General features: G+C 36.9%; 1 protein-coding gene across 1 annotated transcript in view; it reads right to left on the reverse strand.

The window, feature by feature from the left end:
• Positions 1-123: 123 nt before the first annotated feature.
• Positions 124-24,413, reverse strand: part of LOC108517166 (bromodomain adjacent to zinc finger domain protein 2B-like) — a 171,688-nt gene continuing 147,398 nt past the window's right edge. Inside the window, 4 exon segments of the mRNA XM_017854960.1 lie at positions 124-159; positions 161-168; positions 284-376; positions 7,571-7,781. Coding sequence (XP_017710449.1) covers positions 124-159; positions 161-168; positions 284-376; positions 7,571-7,781 — 348 coding nt within the window.

A 24,413-nucleotide genomic window follows, 5' to 3' on the forward strand; every position in this document is an offset into this window, starting at 1 on the left:
ACATTAATTTGAAAGTTATTTAAGAAATCAAAAATAATGTACATTATTAACAAATCCTCAAAATAAGTCCCATATTTTAAAAGTCAGTTCCAATGCATACACATACCTGCTGTTTCATAATCTTTATCTGTTCTTTTTGCTTTCGCTTCTCCTCAGCAGCCATTATTGCTACAACAAGAAGCCAAAGGATAGATATCATCAAAAAGGGAATGAAGAAAAGAAACCTCTTGTGAATTCCCCAGTACTGACTCTTCGAGTTTATGTTATCATTTAAATCACTCACCTTGTTGTTTTTTGGCTTCTTTAGCAACTCGAGCCTGTTCCTGCTTTTGAAGTTTTCTCAAAAGCTTTATTTGTGCTGCTTGCCTGGCTATTTCTGAAAAACACAAAATTTCAAAGAATATTAACAACTTTGTGTAACTACCAACCTAAAACAGTAAATGTGTGAAAATGGTATCATTATAAAGGATATAATTTTTTTTTTTTTTTGAGACGAAGTCTCGCTCTGTGGTCAGGCTGGAGTGCAGTGGCACGATCTCAGCTCACTGCAATCTCTGCCTCCTGGGTTCAAGTGATTATCCTGCCTCAGCCTCCCAAGTAGCTGGGATTATAGGCACGTGCCACCACACCCAGCCGATTTTTGTATTTTTAGTAGAGACGGGGTTTCACCATGTTGACTAGGATGGTCTCCATCTCCTGACGTCGTGATCTGCTCGCCTTGGCCTCCCAAAGGGCTGGGATTACAGGTGAGAGCCACTGTGCCCGGCCGAGGATATAATATTTAAGAAAATTGCCTAAGGTCAGACAGATACCAAGTAGGAGAGTGGTGTGGTAGACAATGTTGTGCTCATTCCAATGGAAATAATCAAATTATTTCATCAAATATGATCCCATATCTAGGACTACACAAAAATGAGGTTTCTTTTAATCTTTATCAGAGAGGCTTATTTAAGTACATTTTTTTTTCACATTTCAAGTAAACCCCACTTAGTGGGAAAATAGCTGCTAGTATTTTAAGAATTGTAATGTAGCTTCAGTCTTAGCGTATACAAAAAAGAAAGACTTCCAATTAAAACAAACATAAAGTCCCCTCCCACCCAAACTTAGTATTTCAATTAGCTATAATGGTTAATAGTACTTTCTGAATACCACCTGAATCCAGTGGTATTTTCATTTATGAAGGAGAGGGACTAAATCTCCTAAATAAAAAGAATGCAGAATTTCAATGACTTTTAAAGACAACCTAGTTCTTATAATCTTCAAGGACACATGTATGAAACTATGGTAGATGAACAAAATTAATGGCCCCAATTCTTCATTCCTCCTTTTATTCATGCCATTTGTAATGTGACTTTGGAGCAATTCCCATCAAGAGGTGGAATATATTTTCCTGTCCCTTGATTCTGAAGCCAACCATGTGATTTTCCATGGTTAAGAGGATGTTAGCAGCTGTGATGAAAACAGAGCTTGAAAGTTTAGTTATATTCTTTCTGCTTTTGTTCTTGTGCTTTGCCCATGACTGAAGATACGATTTGGGGGCTAGGCTATTGGAAGATTGGGACACAGGGAGTCAGTTGACCCCACAAATGTGAATAAGCCCAGCTAAGAGAAGCAAAGCTGCTTAGCTAATTTCCAGCTGCACAAGTGATTAAGAAAGTATTGTATGCTACTAAAGTTTGGAGGTTGTTACAGAGCATTACTGTGGCAAAGGTATAACAGACAAAGAAACCATACAATATCCTTGCTTTCTTCTGCTGGTAAACTTGGTCTGAATACTTCTAACGCTAAAAGTGGTGTATAATATTGATCATATAATCATTTTAGAAAGCATCACTTTGTATTAGACATTGTTATAAATTTTGTAGCCACTGAACAAAAAAACCTAAATTATGTTCATTGACAATGAATATAATTGCTAATATGTGAATCACTTGAGCTCTAAAAATTTCCACCATTTATTAATTGCAGGTACTGTTGCATTAAATTTTTCTTTTTCTTTCTTTCTTTTGTTTTTTGAAAGAGTCTTGCTCTGTTGCCCAGGCTGGAGTGCAGTGGCACAATCTCAGCTCACTGCAAGCTCTGCCTCTTGGGTTTAAGCCATTCTTCTGCCTCAGCCTCCCGAGTAGCTGGGACTACAGGTGCCCGCCACCACACCCAGCTAATTGTTTGTATTTTTAGTAGAGATAGGGTTTCACCGTGTTAGCCAAGATGGTCTTGATCTCCTGACCTCGTGATTCACCCGCCTCGGCCTCCCAAAGTGCTGGGATTACAGGCGTGAGCCACTGAGCCTGGCCTGTTGTGTTAAATTTACATCACCTTGTTTAATGTTCACAGCTACTTTATAAGATCAACATTATTGCCCCACTTACACATAAAATAATTAAGGCTCCTAGAGGTTAAATAGCATAGACAAGAAAAAAACCCAGGACTGGCTGGGCACGATGGCTCATGCCTGTAATCCCAGCACTTTGGGAGGCTGAGGTAGGTGGATCACTTGAGGTCAGGACTTCGAGACCAGCCTGGCCAACATATGAAACCCCCATCTCTACTAAAACACAAAAATTAGCCAGGCGTGGTGGTGAGCACCTGTCATCCCAGCTAGTTGGGAGGCTGAAGCAGAAGAACTGCTCGATCCCGGGAGAAAGAGGTTGCAGTGAGCTGAGATTGCCCACTGCACTCTAGTGAGACTCTCTCTCAAAAAAACCCCCAAAGAAACCTCAGGACTTTCTGACTCCACAGTCTATATGCTACTATCTCTTAAAATCTTTAAGCAAAGTTTAAATGCCTTAAGATTTTAGCTAAGAATGTAACTGTATGTCCTCATAATAGCTGAAGTAAAGTTGGTCACTATGGCCAATTTTCTATCACTGAGACTTTTAAAAAGGAGAAGGAATGAAAAAAGCCGAATTTCATCTAGCAAACTAAAAGTGTTATTGAAAAATAAAATGGAAGATGATAAAGTTTTATCTCCAATGTCCCTCCCAACCATTTTCAAAATTAGGAGGTTACAGGCATCATCAAAAATTTCTGGGTCACACAAAAAGGATCTCCTGTTCACTAAATACTCTGGGACATAAAAACTTATAAACTGACCTGCAGGGTCAGCAACCTCTGATAATAATATGGGTGAAGAATATTATTCTCATCTATAATAATGCCAGATAAATATTTCTTTAACATTAAGAATGGAAAGTTTTGAATTCTACAATAGAGGACTGACTCTGTCTTGAGATGTAAAGATGTACTGATAAAAATGTTTCCTAGAAAATATGGCATAAGTATGATCTTTTGCTCCAAGCTAAACTGATATTCTCTAAGTTTAACTTTTAATAAGAAAATTCTATAATATATATAGAACCATGTTTGTGTATGAGTGTATCAGTCAATTTCAAGCCCTACACAAGTCCCCAATAATTTTTGTTTATTTGTTTGAGACAAGGTCTTACTCTATAACCCAGGTGCAGTGGCATGATCATAGCTTGCTGTAGCCTCCAACTCCTGGGCTCAAGTGATCCTCTCCCCTCAGCCTCCTGAATAACCAGGACTACAGGAGTGTACCACCTTGCCCAGATAATTTTTTAAAAATTTCTTTTTGTGGTCCTGCTTTATTGCCCAGGCTGGTATTGAACTCCCAGCTTCAAGCAATCCTCTCACCTTGACCTCCCAAAGTGTTAGCATTGCACAGGTATAAGCCACTGTGTCTGGCCAGTAATTTGAACCAAAAAAATTTAAAAGTTCAATTCACATCTTTTTACTTTAGCAAGAAATATAAAATTTTAATTAATCATTAAAAATTTACATAGCTTAAATTTTACATTATGGGCAGTTGGAAAAGAAGATGACACGAGAAAAAGAAAAAGGTCAGGCACAGCAGCTCACGCCTGTAATCCCAGCACTTTGGGAGGCCAAGGTGGGGGATCACCTGAGGTCAGGAGGTTGAGGCCACCCTGGCCAACATGATGAAAACCCATCTCTACTAAAAATACCAAAAATTAGCCGGGCGTTGTGGTGGGTGCCTGTAATCTCAGCTACTCAGGAGGCTGAGGCAGGAGAATCGCTGAATGCGGGAGGCAGAGGTTGCAGTGAGCCAAGATCGTACCATTGCACTTCAGCCTGGGCGACAAGAGTGAAACTCCACCTCAAAATTAAAAAAAAAAAAAAGAAAGAAAAAAAGAGAATACAGAGGAAAGAGAATGAGTTAGATACCTTGAAAAGTTTGTCCAAGCTGTAGAAATAAACTACTTCCAGTATCTTCTCATTTGGTTTTTTGGTTGGTAATTACCTTTATTATTATTGGTATTATTGTTAATTACCTTTTGAAATATTAATTTGAAAAGTATCTTTTGTGGCTTACGAAATTGTCCACTTTAATTTCAAAGATGAAGTTTATTTTCACATAGAATTAGGGATATTTTGGATATAACTCATTTCTTTGATTCTAAGATGCTTTTTTAAACGTCTTGACATCCCTAAGGTCAGAATGTAACTGACAACTGGCAGCTCTTTTCTTTCTTAGTGTACATCTTAAAATAATGGTGCATGGTATAGATTACTTACAGGCATCTCAGTTTCAATCACATATGAAATGAATAGGTGTACCGGTTATTTTGGAAAATTTGAGATATTAATAGTATCAGTCAATCAACAAGTAGGTTTATTTATATAGAATGGAAGTCTTTATCATATTCAAACTTTGTCAGATTTTTACCTATACACTGAGAAATTAGAGTTCTCATTTCACAATGTTTGGATGTACATTCGAAACTCACATTTATCTCACTATTCTGAACCCTTCTTCAAATTAAGTCCGGTTTCTCAGTCTAGTTGGTCAGAAAAGGATAATAATATATAACAAAAACTTCTTCTAGAATCCTCACAGATAACCCCCAAAGTGTTACCGTAGAAGGCTTTTAGAAATGAAAGAGGTGATAAAGTGCTTCATTTTTACTTTCTTTTCTTCCCAAGAAAAAATGCAAACAATACTCCATATACTTGTATATATTAATAATGATTATTTACTCACTGTTAAATAATCTTTACATACATGTTGAAAAAGAGCACATGTAATATACAATAAGGTCAAAGGTAACAGAACTTGCAAAATGCAACCCAATATATTATAACAAGGATAAACTATGTGATTGAATACAAATCAATTTGAAATCTGGAAGGAGAATATACATTTGGTAAAAGTTGAATAATTAACTTTTACTTTGTTACAACAAAAATATAGTTAATTTTCCAAATTTAAATTTGCTATTTTAGATTCTAACTTATAATGATACTTAGATACACCAGATATCCATGAAGAGCCCATGTTTTGATTAACAGTTAATTTCAAACTTTATTTTATGCAAACAATGTTCACATTCCCCAGCATTAAACATTATTCAGAAGAGTCAATAGCTTACTGACAATATCAATTTTAAAACCCATCTATGCCTGTTAATTTATTGACTTTTCTTTTAACCTTCACCAGTAACTCTTTGGGATGAAAGTCTTATAAGAAATCAAATCAAATAAAAAAAATCTGACTACCATACTGATACGGTTTGGCTCTGTGTTCACACCTGAATCTCATCTCAAACTGTAATCCCCATGTGTCAAAGGAGGGACCTGGTGGGTGGGGATTGGATCATTGCGGGGGTTCCCCCAGTGCTGTTCTCATGATAGTAAGTGAGTTCTCATGAGATCTGAGTTTTCTAAGTGGCAGATTCCCTTGCTCTCTCTCTCTTCTGGGTGCCTTGTGAAGAAGGTGGCTGCTTCCCCTTCCATTATGATTGTAAGTTCCCTGAGGTCTCCCAGCCATGCGAAACTGTGAGTCAATTAAACCTCTTTCCTTTATAAATTACCCAGTCTCAGGTAGTAACTTCATAGCAGTGTGAGAATAGACTAATATATACACTAAGACAAAAAAACTTACATGATATTAAGTTATATGCTAGGCAGTTAAGCTATTAGTCAAAGTATAAACTGGAGACAACATCTGCCTGCTATCCACAAAAACTTGAAAATGATTTGTATAATATGTTTAGATTTGTATAATATATGCTTAGAAAAGTGTAATATATATTTATTACAATTGTATGATAGCAAAGATCTGGAAATAGCTTAAACAGTCATCAAAAAGAGACTGATTCAAGTCCATTTATTTTAAAAATCAAAAAGGATGTACATGTATATGTGAATGGTCGCATGTGTATGTATGTGTATACATATTTCTGGAAAGATTAATTATTCCACTGATAAGAATGACAGTGTCTTTTATTTTATTTATTTATTTTTAGACACAGGATCTCACTCTGTCACCCAGGCTGGAGTGCAGTGGCATGATCATAGCTCACTGTAACCTTGAAGTCCTGGGTTCACAGGATCCTCCCACATCAGCCTCCACAATAGCTAGGATTATAGGTGCGTGCCACCAAAGCTGGCTAATTTTTAAATTTTATTTGTAGAGATGGGGTCTTGCTTTGTTGCCCAGGCTGGTCTTAAATTCCTGGCCTCAAACAATTCCCACATTGGCCTCCCAAAGCACTAAGATTACATGTGTCTTTAAAGCATTCTATAGTATGAATTTTGTCATGGATATTTGTTTTATAACAAAAAACAAAGCAGCAACAGAGAAGTCAATATTATGATGGTGTTTACAATACATAGAAACAAGTCTTTTATACATTTCCTTGACATTTTGCTTATAGGGATAATAAAAACCCATGAGAAGTAAAATTCTGTTAGATTTTTAAGTCAGTTTCATTATTAAACCTTTATTTTACATCGTTACATATCTTTACATATATGCCTTGCAAATACAAGATATCTACACATATGTTGATATATTCAGACAGCCTTAAGCGGCTTCACATTTGTAACTAGTAACGCGAACTGCAAAGCCAAACTGTTCTATTTTACTCAGCCTTCTCTTTGTCATACATAGCATGGGACTTTCATGTTGAGAACTTATGTATAATGTCAAATCATTAATACAGTTTAGGTTATTATGAGCATTTTGAACTTGACAAATGATACTTTCTGGTTATCTTAAAGTACTTTTTGATTTAAATGTATTAATTTGGTATTCTGAAAATATATATACTACATCTGGACTTACAGGAGAACCCGAACTAAAAGACTGGGGTTACTTACCAGTAATTGGAGTTCTCTGACTGAAAATTTACTCCACAGATCCACATATTTTGGAGTTATTCCCATGTACCACCTCAAGGAATCGGGAGCTGTTAAAATGAGAATTTCCAGAAGGTTGGCACGACCTTAAGGCATGTGCCAAGTGCTGGTTGATTCCCTTTCTGTGCAAGCCTTAAAAGCTTAACACCCACCTTTGTCATTCTAAATAGACAGGATAGGATGTGTTTATGAATAATGGTTTTGGAAAGATTACCTAATCAAAGAACTCCAGTTACCAGTGGGACTCCTTATTTTTTCATTTTATTCTAACACAAATATTTACTTTTTAAAAATTGGAGCAGTGTCAATCCTAAGTCAAAAATATTAGAAATACTTTTAGTATACTTTTTAGTATGATTATTAGTGTCAGACACATTATGTTTCTTACCTTGAGCTTGCAGTTTTCTTAGCAACTTTGCATCTGTGTTATCTAGGAATTCAGCATTGCCAACATTTGGAGGTCGACCCTTCCGACGTCTCATCCTGGATTCCTCTCTTGCTCGCTGTCTGTCTGGATTTGGTGGTCTTCCTCTACGGCCTTCCATTGCCCTGATACGAGGAATGACATCCTCTTCTTTCAAAAGACACCACTGCATTCCCTTTTAATTAACATTTTATAGAAATAATATATTACAAACAAAATAAACACAAGAGACCAATATGTCAGAAAATTCTAGCTAAAAATTGCATATATTTTGGAATTTATAACATTGGTATAAACTTTAGGAATTTCATTTTTAAATTAAACTTAGATGTATAATTATTCATGGTCTTTGGTATAGCTTTAATATTCTTACTTTAATGACTTAAGCTTTATTTTAAATATATAGAGAGATTTGTATCTGTATCTATAAACATATAGTTATAAATCTTAATCACAATTTCTGAACTATAATGACCATCCAGTTAGCAGATATTTAAAAATACTATTTGTGGATTGATGCCACTATAGACTGCTCTTATGGGTTATCAGCTAGGCCAAAATAATACATGAAAGTTTCTCTTTATAAATATTACAGCTAACAAATTAAGACAGAAAGAGTTAGAATATCAGGATTCTGCAATACCTAATAAATTAGTGAATCGAAGAATTGAACTTGAATGGTTGCCTATCATCAAAAAGAGACACAACCAGACAGATATTAGCCTCCTAATGGAGGTTCACACAACCACCTACCTACAAAGTAGTACTGCCCCTCACACACACACAAAAATCAAACCTGGATTTGATCAAGCCTCTTGATTTAATTACAATAACTTTAAAAGAGACACAGAAGTATAAGTTAAACTACATGGCAAAATCCATTCTGTGGGAAATTCTATAAACGACCTAGTTTCTTCAACAAATATACTGCAAGAAGAAAACTGTAGGAAGTTTAAATGAACCTTAAAATATGTATCAAACAAGCCCAATTTGTGGACCTTACTTGGATACTTATTTAAATAGACAAACTGGCCTGGCGTGGTGGCTCACACCTGTAATCCCAGCACTTTGGGAGGCCGAGGCGGGCAGATCACCTGAGGTCAGGAGTTCGAGACCAGCTTGGCCAACATGGTGAAACCCCGTCTCTACTAAAAATACAAAAATTAGCTGGCCATGGTGACAGGCACCTGTAATCCCAGCTACTCAGGAGGATGAGGCAGGAGAATGGTTTGAACCCAGGAGGCGGAGGTTGCAGTAAGCCGAGATCACACCATTGCACTCCCGCCTGGGGAACAAGAGTGAGACTTCATCTCTAAATAAATAAACAGACAGACAAACTGTTAAGAAAATTTGAATAATAAAGAGACAACTGAAAATCTGAGCAATGACTGAGAGTTGATGATATCAAGAACATATCAATGTAAATAAGTACAACCACTATGGAGAACAGTTCAGAGGTCCCTCAAAAAACTAAAAATAGAGCTACCATATAATTCAGCAATTCCACTGCTAGGTATATATCTAAAAGAAAGTAAACAAATACATTGAAGAGGTATCTGCACTCCCATGTTTACTGCAGCACTGTTCACAATAGCCAGGATTTGGAAGCAACCCATGTGTCAGATGGATAAAGAAAATGTGGTAAATATACACCACACAATATACACCACACTATTCAGCCGTAAAGAAAAATGAGATCCTTTCATTTGCAACAACATCATGGATGGAACTAGAGAATATCACGTTAAGTGAAACAAGCCAGGCCCAGAAAGATAAGTTTTGCATGTTCTCATTTATTTGTGGGAGCTAAAAATTAAAACAATAGAACTCAACAGAGATAGAAAGCAGAATGATAGTTGCCAGAGGCTGGGAAGGATAGTGAGAGGAGAGGGGAAAGGGAGTGGAGATGATTAATGGTTATAAAAAATAGGTGGGTAAAATAAATAAGATCTAGTATTTCATAGCACAACATGGTGACTACAATCAACAATAATTTATCATACATTTAAAAAAACTAAGAGTATAACTGGATTATTTGTAACACAAAGAAAGGATAAATGCTTGAGGTGATGAATACCCCATTTACTTTGATGTTATTATTTTGCATTGTATGCCCGTATCAAAATATCTAATGTGGCTGGGCACGGTGGCTCACACCTGTAATCCCAGCATTTTGGGAGGCTAAGGTGGGTGGAACTCCTGAGGTCAGGAGTTTGAGACCAGCCTGGCCAACATGGTGAAACCCCGTCTCTACTAAAAATACAAAAATTAGCTGGGCATGGTGGTGGGTGCCTGTAGTACTAGCTACTTGGGAGAGTGACACAGGAGAATGGCTTGAACCTGGGAGGTAGAGGTTGCAGTGAGCTGAGATGGCACACTATACTCCAGCCTGGGCAACAGAGTGAGACTCCATCTCAAAAAAACAAACAAAAAAAAACACAAAACACTCGCGTACCCCATAAATATATATACCTATTATGTACTCACAAAAATGAAAAAATTAAAAAGAAATTATATATTAAAAGTATAATAATGGTACTGTGGTCACGAGTCCTTATCTTTTGGAGACACAAATGGAAACATTCCTCCAACAAATTTTGGAAGGGAGAAGTAGATGAGGATATATGTAAAACAATATTGGTCAAAATGATAATTCCTAAAGCTTATGATGGGTGCAAGGTATATATTATCAGTCCATCTATTTCTGTATATATTTGAGATTTCCCATTATAAGCCTCCTAGTGGAGGCACACACCAACACAATGCTAGTGTACTGTAAGAATAATTTTGTGGCCGGGCGCAGTGGCTCACGCCTATAATACCAGCACTTTGGGAGGCCAAGACAGGCGGATCACAAGGTCAGGACTTCGAGATCAGCCTGGCCAATACAGTGAAATCCCATCTCTACTAAAAACACGAAAATCAGCTGGGCATGGTGGCATGCGTCTGTAGTCCCAGCTACTTGGGAGGCTGAGGCAGAAGAATCGCTTGAACCCAGGAGGTGGAAGTTGCAGTGAGCTGAGATCATGCCACTGCACTCCAACCTGGGCGAAAGAACAAGACACTGTCTCAAAATAAACAAAATAATAATAATACTGCTTAGCACATAAATACATGTATCCTGCATGTGTCAATCAAAATAAATACATTATGTTATATTACCTTATAGTCCAAAAAAATATGTTCCGATATAGGAGACATATTTTAAAAATAACTGTCTTACTATTTCTTTTAAGAGTTAATTCCTTCAGTATGAAGGTTAAGGAAATTTTTTAAATGTGTTTTCTCTAAAATATCCTTGAAGTAGAAATTTTGCTTGAGACACTAGAAGAAACTGTGTAACCAAAAATAACCCAAAGTTCTTGAGTTTTAGGTTAAACATGATTTGCCTAACCTGGGGCAAGGAGTCTATGAATATTGCAGTTAATGGGTACTAAATTGTACATGATTATGGATAATAGCTACATCGCACATTCCAAGTATTGTGTTTTGCTCCAGATACTTTGAATAGACTATACACTTTAGTCTTCATAACATTTCTACCTCATATGGTGGGTTTTAGGCTGAGCAAGGTTGAATAGACAGCAAAGAACAGACTGTGATTCAAACCCATGACTGTCTCACTCTAAAACCTGTGCTCTTGACCACTCTGAGTACTTGATGTTATAAAGATGTTTTTACACTTGATAAGTGACAGATCATAACATTTAGCTATGAAAGCACAGCCAAGATTATGTCAAGGAAAGACTGTCAGAAAAAAAATTAATGCATATGTTCATACATATATATGCTAAAAATAACATCTATACTAACTCCTTTCAGTAACTCTTATGTTAAAATGATTTTAAAAATTAATTTTGAGGAAAATGAAAATCTTTTGCTGAGATTCCAAATGAAGTCAGCAGGAACAATAGATATACAAAGTGTATTTTTAGGCCATAAGCCACTAAAAAGGAAGACATCAGAATAGTTTTATGTTAGGTTATGTTCACCAGCATGGGAAGCTTTTGATTAGTTTAGCTTTTCATTTTTTTATTATATTCTTAAGCATCAAGGCAGCATGTATCATATAAATTGAAAAATATAAAGGTGACATTCATGATACTTGGAAGAGAAGAGTGACTAATAAAAGTCTGTAAACAAATCTGCATTTGGTTTTTAAAGTATCTTATTAGTAATAAAATCAATTTTTGGCCAAAATTTTAAGAGTTTTGTCAATTTTTCTTATCCAGATATAATTTTTACATAGTTATGTTTTTATTCAGCTAGGAAAATACACCTGTGTCAAAAGAGGAAACAAAATATGTTGGTGCCTAAAAGCTTAGGAGCCCAAATAAGTGACCATATCATTAACATTTTTGCCCTTAGCATTTAACAAAGTAATAATACTTTTCTAAAGGGAGTTGCATATACTGGATTAGCTTATAATGTCTTCTGATCCTTAGATTTTTAGAAAATGAAGAAAACAAATCATTAGAAAAATCCTGAATTATACTACAGCTTTAATTCATTGAAGAGCCAAAAATAATTGTGGTGAGAACAAAGAGTATTTTTCTCAATAATTTTTCTCAGGAAAAGCAAATAACAATTTATATCATTTGATTCACATGCCATTGGTTTTTATTTATCAGAAGAATTTAATGTTTATATATCAATTTAATTATAAGAATTTAATTAATATTAATCAAAAGAATTTTTGTCTTGATTTCTAAGACTTAAGATAGCATATATTTCCTGAAAATAACTTGTTAAGATTTTTAAAACATGGATAAGAAAGATGACTACAAAAAAAGGAGAATTTTAGACCAATATCCCTGTGAACATCGATGCAATAAATCCTCAAAAAATACCTGGCAAACCGATTCAGCAGCACATCAAAAAGCTTATCCACATGATCAAAGTGGCTTCCATCCCTGGGATGCAAGGCTGGTTCAACATTCACAAATCAATAACGTAATCCAGCATATAAACAAGAACCAAAGTCAAGAACACAATGATTATCTTCAATAGATGCAGAAAAAGGCTTTGACAAATTCAACAAGCCCTTCCACGCTAAAAACGCTCAATAGAGTTGGTATTGATGGAACGTACTCAAAATAATAAGAGCTATTTATACTACAAACCCACAGCCAATATCATACTGAAATGGGCAAAACTGGAAAAATTCCCTTTGAAAACTGCACCAAGACCAGGGATGCCCTCTCTCACCACTCCTATTCACATAGTGTTGGAAAGTTCTGGCTAGGGCAATCAGGCAAGAGAAAGAAATCAAGGGGTATTCAGTTAGGAAAAGAAGAAGTCAAATTGTCCTAATTTGCAGATGACATGACTGTATATTTAGAAAACGACCATGTCTCAGCCCAAAACTCTTAAGCTGATAAGCAACTTCAGCAAAGTCTCAGGATATACAAAATTAATATGCAAAAATCACAAGCATTCTTATACACCAGTAACAGACAAACAGAGAGCCAAATCATGAATGAACTTCCATTCAAATTGCTTCAAGAGATATAAAATACCTAGGAATCCAACTTACAAGGGATGTAAAGGACCTCTTCAAGGAGAACTACAACCACTGCTCAGTGAATCAAAGAGGACACAACAAATGGAAGAACATACCATGCTCATGGATAGGAAGAATCATACGTGAAATGGCCATACTGCCCAAGGTTATTTATAGATTCAATGCCATCCCCATTAAGCTACCAATGAGTTTCTTCACAGAATTGGAAAAAACGCTTTAAGTTCATTGGAACCAAAGAGAGCCCCGCATTGCCAAGACAATCCCTAAGTCAAAAGGACAAAGCTGGAGGCGTCATGCTACCTTGACTTCAATACTATACTACAAGGCTAACAGTAACCAAAACAGCTGGTACTGGTGCCAAATAGAGATATAGACCAATGGAACAGAACAGAGTCCTCAGAAATAATACCACACATCTACAGCCATCTGATCTTTGACAAACCTGAGAGAAACAAGAAAATGGGGAAAGGATTCCTATTTAATAAAATGGTGCTGGAAAATTGCTAGCCATAGTAGAAAGCTGAAACTGGATCCTTTCCTTACTCCCTTATACGAAGATTAATTCAAGACGGGATTAGAGACTCAAATTGTTAGACCCTTAATACCATAAAAACCCTAGAAGAAAATCCTAGGTAGTACCATTCAGGACATAGGCATGGGCAAGGACTTCATGTCTAAAACCAAAAGCAACGGCAGCAAAAGCCAAAATTGACAAATGGGATCTCATTAAACTAAAAAAAGAAAAAAAAAAAAAACAAGAGCTTCTGCACAGCAAAAGAAACTACCATCAGAGTGAACAGGCAACCTACGAATGGGAGACATTTTTGCAATCTACTCTCTGACAAAGGGCTAAATATCCAGAATCTACAAAGAACTCAACAAATATACAAGAAAAAAACAAACAACCATCCAAAAAGTGGGCAAAGGATATGAACACACATTTCTCAAAGAAGACATTCATACAGCCAACAGACACATGAAAAATGCCTCATCATCACTTCGTCATCAGAGAAATTGCCAAATCAAAACCACAATGAGATACCATCTCACACCAGTTAGAATGCAATCATTAAAAAATCAAGGAACAACAGTTTTGAGGGATGTGGAGAAACAGAACACTTTTACACTTTGGTGGGGATTGTAAAACATAGTTCAACCATTATGGAAAACAGTATGGCGATTCTCAAGGATCTGAGAACTAGAATGTACCATATGACCCAGCCATCCCCACTACTGGGTATATATCCAAAGGATTATTAAATTTATTCTACTACAAAGACACATGCCCACATGTAATGTTTATTGCAGCACTATTCACAATAGCCAAAGACTTGGAATCAACCCAAATGCCATCTGTGACAGACTGGATTAGAAAATGTGGCACCATATACACCATGGGAATACTATATAGCCATAAAAGAAGGATGAGTTTCATCCTTTGTATGGACATGGGATGCAGCTGGAAACCATCATTCTTTACAAACTATCACAAGAAGAGAAAACCAAACACCAATGGTTCTAACTCATAGGTGGGAACTGGAACAATGACATCACTTGACTCGGGAAGGGGGAACATCACAACACTGGCCTATCATGGGGAGGGGGGAGGGGGGAGGGATTGCAATTGGGGAGTTATACATGGATATAATTGATGAAATTGATGGTGCTTGACGAGTTGATGTGCAGCACACCAACATGGCACCAAATATACATATGTACAAACTGCACATTATGCACTGTAGCCTAGAACTTAAAGTATAATAAAAAAAAAATGAAAAAAAAAAATAAAAAAAAAGAAAAGATGATCAACAAGATGGAGATAGCAAAAGATTATTATTGTTACTATTATTTATTTATTTATTTTTGAGATGAAGTCTCACTCTGTGGCCTAGCTGTAGTGCAGTGGTGTAATCTCGGCTCACTGCAACCTCCACCTCTTAAGTTCAAGTGATTCTCCTGCCTCAGCCTCCCAAGTAGCTGGGATTACAGGCACTTGCCACCACACCCGGCTAATTTTTGTATTTTTAGTAGAGACAGGGTTTCGCCATGTTGGCCAGGCTGGTCTCGAAGTCTTGACCTCAGGTGATCCACCCACCTTGCCCTTCGTTTGGATTACATGTGTGAGCCACCGCGCCTGGACAAGATTATGTTAATTATATTATTCTAATTCTGCTTTCAAGGGTTGGTAATTTATATTCTTAGTGAATAATACATTCACTTCTATAAATACTACAAAGAGAAAGAAGGATAAAAAGAAAAGCATTTATGTTTTATTTCGGAAGATGGAATAATCCAGGTAAACAAGCTAATGAAATAAGTGAAAGTACACTGTAAAGCTGTAATATATTATAAAAATGAAGTTTTCACTACTTAAATATTTGTTGAAGCACGTTTACTCCGAGCAAGGCATAACATTACCTACAGGTCAGCTAGAGAGAGTCCTTTTCCCTAAAGGACCACATTTTTAAGAAGGACCTCAGGTTCAGTCTATTCTAAGGCAGGTGACCCTAGGACCACACCCTCAGTAATGCGTTAGAAAAACAGTTTAGAGCTTGGGAGAGAAAGCTGTCTCAACTGCCCATATAAAAATTATGATGGCCTGGATTAGAGCTCAGAAATTAGAGCCGGAAAGAGAGACGCATAGTACATTGGTCTTTTGGGAGAGAGAACTGACTGAAATTGAACACTGCCTGGATGTGAAGGAGGGAAGCCAAAGACCAGAAAGGTAGTTAAAGTTTGGGGTAGTCTCTAAACAACATGGAAAAGGGAAACAAGTGGCAATGAGGTTTTCTTACTGAACAAATAAGGATGGAGAAATATTTGAGAAAACTGGAAAATAAATTTATTGCTCAACTTTTTTATGACTTATAAACAGACTTTTAAAGAAAGAAAATATTTCTTTTAGTGAGTTCTTAAATATTTTCTGTATTCAGAAATTCAAAAGAGATCATGAAAATTTATTTTCAATATGACCTTCCTATTTCAACATTTCTGTTATACAGTCTTCATAAATAAATGACTCCAAAGGATAGGTGAACCCTTCATGAGGGACTGGTTTGTTTTCACCTTATCTTATAGACAGTAAATTGCCTAATTAACTGGGTTTCCCACGTTTCACTGAAAGCTAAAGTAAATATGTGGTTTAGCAGCCACATGTTTAGTCTTAATGGGATGTGTTCTCAAGTCTCATTCCTGATTCAATTTTACACATTCTGGCTTGACTTTTTCTTTTGTTGTTCCCATTTGTTAAATACTTGTAAGCTGATTTATTTTTTGGGAAAAGCAGTACATAATTATGTAAATGCAGTATCCCAGTCCACTAAAAGCCGATTAGCTGAATGATTTATTTGCCAAGTTATTGATGACTTTTTAAAAAAGTTTTAGTATCACCAAGACTTTGATGCAGCAATTTAACCATGGATTTGCAGTCCTGTGCCATTAGATGCCCAGCTTCCCAAGTTAATATTTGAGATGCCTAGTACTGTTCTTCTTGAATGCTCAATGTTATATAAGTGAACGGAGAGACTTTCCCCTACTCTTCTCATATTTTTCTGGGTTGAGATCTGTATCTATCCCAGTCCTTGCCTCTGGTAGTAAAATATTTGTGGTGTATGTTTTAAATCTGGATTAAGGCAATTGGTCTGACAATTTAAGGCCTATCAGTCATTCAGTGGATTGATCATTTACCAAATTGATTTCTGGTTAAATAATTTTCAGTAAATTTAACCATAGCTTAAGTAAACAAAGTTAAGTTTTTACTACTTTTCCTTTTGAAACTATACTTTCAGAATCCTTTACTTCCCAATTTGTTTATATGAAACTTTTAGAACGTCACACCTAAAAGCAAATCGATCTTAAAGACCTCTTATATGCATTTATATTACAGATGAGAGAATTAAGTTAGCTTCAGCGTAAGTAATGTAAGATACTAAATTACCCTGCTAGAACTAAAAAAAATTCTTAGGGCATGAGCAAAGAAAGGGTATCAGATATTTGTGACGAAATTTGACAATGCACATAAAAAAATTAACATCATGAAAAAAATGAAAATTTTGTTTGATTTCTTTATGCCTTTTCACAATTCAGTATTATGTCTATTTCTAGCTACTTAATAGTGCCAGAGGTAGGTAGTGAAAGGGTGATAGATTACAAACTTTATGACAGATATTCTTAAGCCACCCTAGTCATATAGCTTATTATACCATACACTACATAGCACTTTAGATGTGAAAGAGTAAGAACCGTGAGGAAAGGTGTCATCTATTAAAAACACGCGAGAAAGATGTGGTTTGATACAACTGTTTCCACAATGCTGACTATGTTTTCTACTTAAAGTATGTCATCCTCTAATAGTCAACAACTTTCAATAACTCCTCCTCCTATATCCTTGGATTCATACAGTCGTCCTCCTAGTATAGGCCTTGCCTAGCCACAAAAATCCTACCTGGTAGATCACTGACATAAATTTCCAGACTTTTAGACTTCTGGTACCGATCTTTCATGTTCTCAGTGTCCATTCGTGCCCACGGCTATGTTGCATTAGGTGTGACAGTTAACAGCAGAGCTGAATTAGAACTCTGGTTGTTGACTTCCAATCTTTTGTTCTTCACTTAATTTGAAATAATTACCAGCATTATAATTGTGCCAGAAACTGTGTGTTGCCTACCTTACTGTGAAGCCTCCTCTTAACAAAACCCTAATTTTTAGCTGGGCAGTATTCTGCCTACTGTTTTATCTTCCCCAGAGAATAAGCTTCTCTAAACCAACAATCATTTTTTGTATTCTTCAGTTTCTCTATGAACATTAGTTTTTCTTCAAATTCAGGCTTTCAATTTCATTTCTGTACTCAAATGTATGTTCACAATTTGTCTATGGGAAAATGCCTTTAGGGGACATCTACTTAGGGAAAAAAGTGCCTGGCACATTAAGTATTTGTCACAAATATTTACTGATTAAATGACTCAGAAAAAAAGGCTCTTTTCATTAAGAACTGCAGACATTTTACTTTTTATGGACTTGTGCATTAAAAAGAAGAAACACTGTACTTTTTTCTAAATGCAACATCTCAAAGAAAAAAAGCAACATTTTCAGAGTCATTTTAAATTTGCTTCTTCCTTGCATCTTTCAATTTTATGCTTTTTTTGGCCTGATAACAGTAGACATTCCATACTCTAATGCTTCTAAACGTCCTGGTCGAAAAAAATAAAGTTAAGGTCTTCATGCTTAGATGTATAGCTTTCTACAATTCACAAAAAATGCATTTCAAGATAGATCATCATGTATTTCAAAATAGTATGTCATTAACAATTTATTTTGATGCCTTCCTCTATTCCTAAGAAATATATAAATACCTCTTATCTTAGTATTATTTTAGGTCAATAAAATAATGCTATTTTATTACCAAAACATGTCTAGCTCAACCTTACTTTCTTTTATTCTGACAATCAAACACAAAGTAAAATAAAACAACAACATTTTATTCAACAAGTTTTTTATAATGTGATGAAACAGAAGTCTGTAAGAAATTTATTTACCTTACACCATTTTCAAAGGGGTTTCTAAAACTGCCAACAGAAATTCATTAAAAGGCAGCCAGCCAGTACAGCATGGGCTTATATAGAGTATTACAATTGTTTTGTTCCATGAAGTCTATCACTCTTCTAAAATCAAGATTTTTACAGAAGCTGGTAAGAAGTGCTTGAAAACTATCAGTATGCTGAAAAGTAGCCGATTCTACAAATTCCTCACTACATCTGTGGACCAAAATAAATAAAACTGATAATGGATACATTAAGTGTATCTTATTCCCTATTTCTTTCTCCCCCCACTCCTCCTTTTTTTTAAATTAGAGACAAGGTCTCAATCTGTCACCCAGGCAGTTGTCCTCCTAGTATAATGGCATGGTCATAGTTCTCTGCAGTTTCAAACTCATGGGCTAGAACAGTCCTTTTACTTCAGCCTCCCATGTAGCTGGGACTACAGGCATGCACCATCATGCCCAGGTAATATTTTTATTTTTTGTGGAGATAGAGTCTTGATACATTGCTCGGGCTAGTCTTGAACTCCCAGACTTAAGCAATCCTCCTGTCTCAGCCTCCCAAAGTGTTGGGATTACAGGTATGAGCCACCGTGCTGGGCCTTTTATCCCCATTTCATTTGTAATCCTATTTTCTTGAATTAAGGGCATCTCTTTTTTTAAAGGTAATAATTACATTGTCGTCCTTCAGTAAATGATTAATTTACCTAAATTTTAATAAATATAAGCTCACACACCTCTCATCTTATTGTACTATACAAAAGCTGGTTAATATTTTCAACAAATGCTTGCTGTTAATGCTAATAAATACATATAAAATCATATCTTAAGCCCAGAAATATCTTGAATCAAAAAATGATTAAGCAAAATATCCATGGTACTCAACAAGAAAAAATAAAAGGCGTCCAAATAGGAAGAGAGGAAATCAAACTATCTGTCTTAATAGACAATATGATTCTATACCTAGAAAACCCTAGAGACTTTCACAAAAGGCTCCTAGGACTGATAAACGAGTTCAGTAAGGTTTGAGGATACAAAATCAATATACAAAAATCGATAACATTTCCACATGCCAATAGCATCCAAGCTGAGAGCCAAATCAAGAATGCAATCTCATTTACAATAATAGCCACAAAAAGAACAAAATACCTAGGAATATAGGCATTCCTATATAGGTATAGGAATATAGGTATCACCAAGGAAGTGAAAGATCTCTACAACAAAAATGACGAAACACTGCTGAAAGCAATCAGAGAAGACACAAACAAATGGAAAAACGTTCCATGGTCATGGATAGGAAGAATCAACATTGTCAAAATAGCCATACTGCCCAAAGTAATTTACAGAGTCAATGCTTATCCTATCGAACCACCAATGCAATTTTTCACAGAATCAGAAAAAAACTATTCTAAAATTCATATGAAACCTAAAGAGCCTAAATTGCCAAAACAATCTAAGCTAAAAGAACAAAGCTGGAAGCATCACACTTACCTGACTTCAAACTATACCACAAGGCTACAGTAACCAAAACAGCATGGTACTGGTACAAAAACAGACACACAGACGGATGGAACAGGAGAGAGAATCCAGAAATAAGACTGCACACTCATGACCACCTGATTTTTGATAAAGTCAACAATAACAAGCAACGGAGAAAGAACTCCCCTATTCAATAAATAGTGCTGGGATAACTGGCTAGATGTACACAGAATATTGAAATTGGACCCCTTCCTTTCACCATATACAAAAATTAACTCTACATGGATTAAAGACTTAAATTTCTAGGAACAAACCTAAGAAATACCATTCTGAACATCAACCTTGGCAAAGAATTTATTACTAAGTCCCTAAAAGCAACTGCAACAAAAATAAAAACTGACAAGTGAGACCTAATTAAACTAGAGCTTCTGTACAGCAGAAAAAACTATCACAGACAACCTACAGAACAGGAGCAAATATTCACAAACTATATATCTGACAAAGGTGTAATATCTAGACTCTATAAGAAACTTAATTCAACAAAAACAAAAAATAACTCCATTAAAAAATGGACACGAACACTCCTGAAAAAAAGATACATGGAGCCAACAAATATACATAGAAATGCTCAACACCCTTAATCACAAAAGAAATGCAAATTAAAACCACAATGAAATACTATCTCATTCTGACACGAGTCAGAATGGCTATTGTTGGCCGGGTGCAGTGGCTCACACCTGTAATTTAATCTCAGCACTTCGGGAGGCCAAGGCAGGCGGATCACGAGGTCAGGAGATTGAGACCATCCTGGCTAACACAGTGAAACCCCGTCTCTACTAAAAATACAAAAAAATTAGCCGGGTGCAGTGGCGGGTGCCTGTAGTCCCAGCTACTCGGGAGGCTGAGGCAGGAGAAAGGCGTGAACCTGGGAGGCGCGGCTTGCAGTGAGCTGAGATGGCACTACTGCACTCCAGCTGGGTGACAGAGCAAGACTCCATCTCAAAAATAAAAGGCTATTAATAAAAAGTCAAAAAACAATAGATGTGGGCAAGATTGCAGAGAAAAGGGAACACTTCATACACTGATAGTAGGAATGTAAATTAGTTCAGCCACTGTGGAAAGCAATGTGGAGATTCCTCAAAGACTTAAAACAGAACTATTATTAGACCCAGCAATCCCACTACTGGGTATATACCCAAAGGAAAATAAATTGTTCTACCAAAAAGACACACGCCCTCACATGTTCACTGCAGCACTATTCACAACAGCAAAGACATGGACTCAACCTATATGCCCATCAACAGTGGACTGAACAAAGAAAATGGTATACATATGCCCAGGAATATTACGCAGCCATAGAAAGAATGATATGTTATCCTTTGTAACAACATGGATGCAGCTGGAGGCCATCACCTAAGAGACATAATGAAGGAAGAGAAAACTAAATATCACATGTTCTCACAAGTGACAGCTAAACATTGAATATCCACAAATGCAAAGATGTGAACAACAGACACTGGAGACTACTTGAGTGGGGAGAGTGGTGGCGGGGGCTTGGGGTGGGGTTGAAAACTACCAATCAGGTACTGTGCTCCAGGATCATGCACACTGAACCTCAGTGATGCACAGCCTGCCCACCTAGCAAACCTGTACACGTACCCGTGAGCCAGAAAATAAAAGTTGAAAGAAAAATAAATAAAGCACTGTGTCCTTAAAAAAAGTATCAAACTACATGCTTAAAAATGATTTTGTTTTATTGCATGTAAATATGCCACAATATTATTTTTTAAAGAAAAAAGTTTTTTTTAATTAGGGATTTTTTCTTTAAAAATAATATCAACAACAAAGAAATTCTTAATCGTAAGAAAAAATTAATGATTTTATCTATTCTGAAATAAAATGTTGATGCGCTGTTGCTTCTCTTTCAGATTTATCACAGGTTGCTGTATAGACTTTGGGGGTGAGGAGACTTGTTTTTGTTTTAAATTAACTTTTTTACTTCTTTAGTATTTAATGTTGAGATGAATGGCCTTTGATGTAAATTATACTCCTGGAAGGAACAAATCATTGTCTCAATAAACTAGAGAAAAACCCAGAATTCTGTACTGCAGATATTATCTTCTAGCAGAATGCTATCTCCTAAATTTTATATATAATATATGGAGAATTGGAATTCCGCTGATGCAATTTTTGTAATGTGTTAACCAAAATTAGAACATATAGAACTAATGTTGGGGGTTTTGGGATATCTTTTAAGATTAAAAAATGATGAAAAAAATATACTTCCCAGGAAAATGTTTTAATAGGAGAGTGATTAAGAATAGAGCTGTCGGCGCGCCCAAGATGGCCAAATAGGAACAGCTCCAGCTTCCAGCTCCCATTGTGAGCGACACAGAAGATGGGTGATTTCTGCATTTTCAACTGAGGTACCGGGTTCATCTCACTGGGGAGTGTCACGTCGGACAGTTGGCGCTGGTCCGCGGGTACAGCCTGACCAGCGAGAGGTGAAGCATGGCAAGGCATCGCCTCAACTGGGAAGCGCAAGGGGGAAGGGAATTCCTTTTCCTAGCCAAAGGAAATTGAGACACACAACACCTGGAAAATCGGGTAACTCCCACCCTAACACTGCGCTTTACCAAGGGTCTTAGCAAACGGCAAACCAGGAGACTATATCCCACATCTGGCCCAGAGGGTCTCATGCCCACGGAGCCTCCCTCATTGCTAGCACAGCAGTCTGAGATCTAACTGCAAGGCAGCAGCGAGACCGGCGGAGGGGCGCCCACCACTGCTGAGGCTTAAGTAGGTAAACAAAGCCACCAGGAAGCTCAAATTGGGTGGAGCCCACCACAGCTCAAGAAGGCTGGTCTGCCTCTGTAGACTCCTCCTCTGGGGACAGGGCATAGCTAAACAAAAAGCAGCAGAAACCTCGGCAGAGGTAAATGCCCCTGTCTGACAGCTTTGAAGAGAGCAGTGGATCTCCCAGCATGGAGGCTGAGATCTGAGAACAGACAGACTGCCCGCTCAAGTGGGTCCCTGACCCCTGAGTAGCCTAATTGGGAGACATCCCCTACTAGGTGCAGACTGACACCTCACACCTCACACGGCAGGGTACACCTGAGACGAAGCTTCCAGAGCAAGAATCAGACAGCAACACTCGCTGTTGAGAAATATTCTATCTTCTGCAGCCTCCACAGCTGATACCCAGGCAAACAGGGTCCGGAGTGGACCTCAAGCAAACTCCAACAGTCCCGACTGTTAGAAGGAAAACTAACAAACAGAAAGGACACCCACACCAAAACCCCATCAGTACGTCACCATCATCAAAGACTAAAGGAAGATAAAAACCACAAAGATGGGGAAAAAGCAGTGCAGAAAAGCTGGAAATTCAAAAAATCAGAACGCATCTCCTCCTCCAAAGGAACGCAGCTCAATGCCAGCAACGGAACAAAGCTGGACGGAGAACGACTTTGACAAGTTGAGAGAAGAAGCCTTCAGGCGATCAAAAGTCTCAGAGCTAAAGGAGGAACTACGTAACCAGCGCAAAGAAACTAAAAACCTTGAAAAAAGAATGGATGAATGGATAACTAGAATAATCAATGCAGAGAAGACCTTAAAAGAACTGATAGAGATGAAAACCGTGACACGAGAACTACATGACAAATGCACAAGCTTCAGTAACCGACTCAATCAGCTGGAAGAAAGAGTATCAGTGATTAAAGATCACATGAATGAAATGAAGCAAGAAGAGAAGTGTAGAGAAAAAAGAGTAAACAGAAATGAACAAAGCCTCCAAGAAATATGGGATTATGTGAAAAGACCAAATCTACATCTGATTGGTGTGCCTGAAAGTGACAGGGAAAATGGAAACAAGTTGGAAAACACTCTGCAGGACATCATCCAGGAGAACTTCCCCAACCTAGTAAGGCAGGCCAACATTCAAATTCAGGAAATACGGGAACTCCACAAAACATACTCCTCGAGAAGAGCAACTCCAAGACACATAATTGTCAGATTCACCAAAGTTGAAATGAAAGAAAAAATGTTAAGGGCAGCCAGAGAGAAAGGTTTGGTTACACACAAAGGGAAGCCCATCAGACTAACAGCAGATCTCTCGGCAGAAACCCTACAAGCCAGAAGAGAGTGGGGGCCAATAATCAACATTTAAAGAAAAGAATTTTCAACCCAGAATTTCATATCCAGCCAAACTGTTTCATAAGTGAAGGAGAAATAAAATCCTTTACAGATAAGCAAATGCTTAGAGATTTTGT

Source organism: Rhinopithecus bieti, unplaced genomic scaffold (genome assembly GCF_001698545.2).
Source record: "Rhinopithecus bieti isolate Rb0 unplaced genomic scaffold, ASM169854v2 scaffold_40700, whole genome shotgun sequence".
Taxonomy (NCBI): Eukaryota; Metazoa; Chordata; class Mammalia; order Primates; family Cercopithecidae; genus Rhinopithecus; species Rhinopithecus bieti.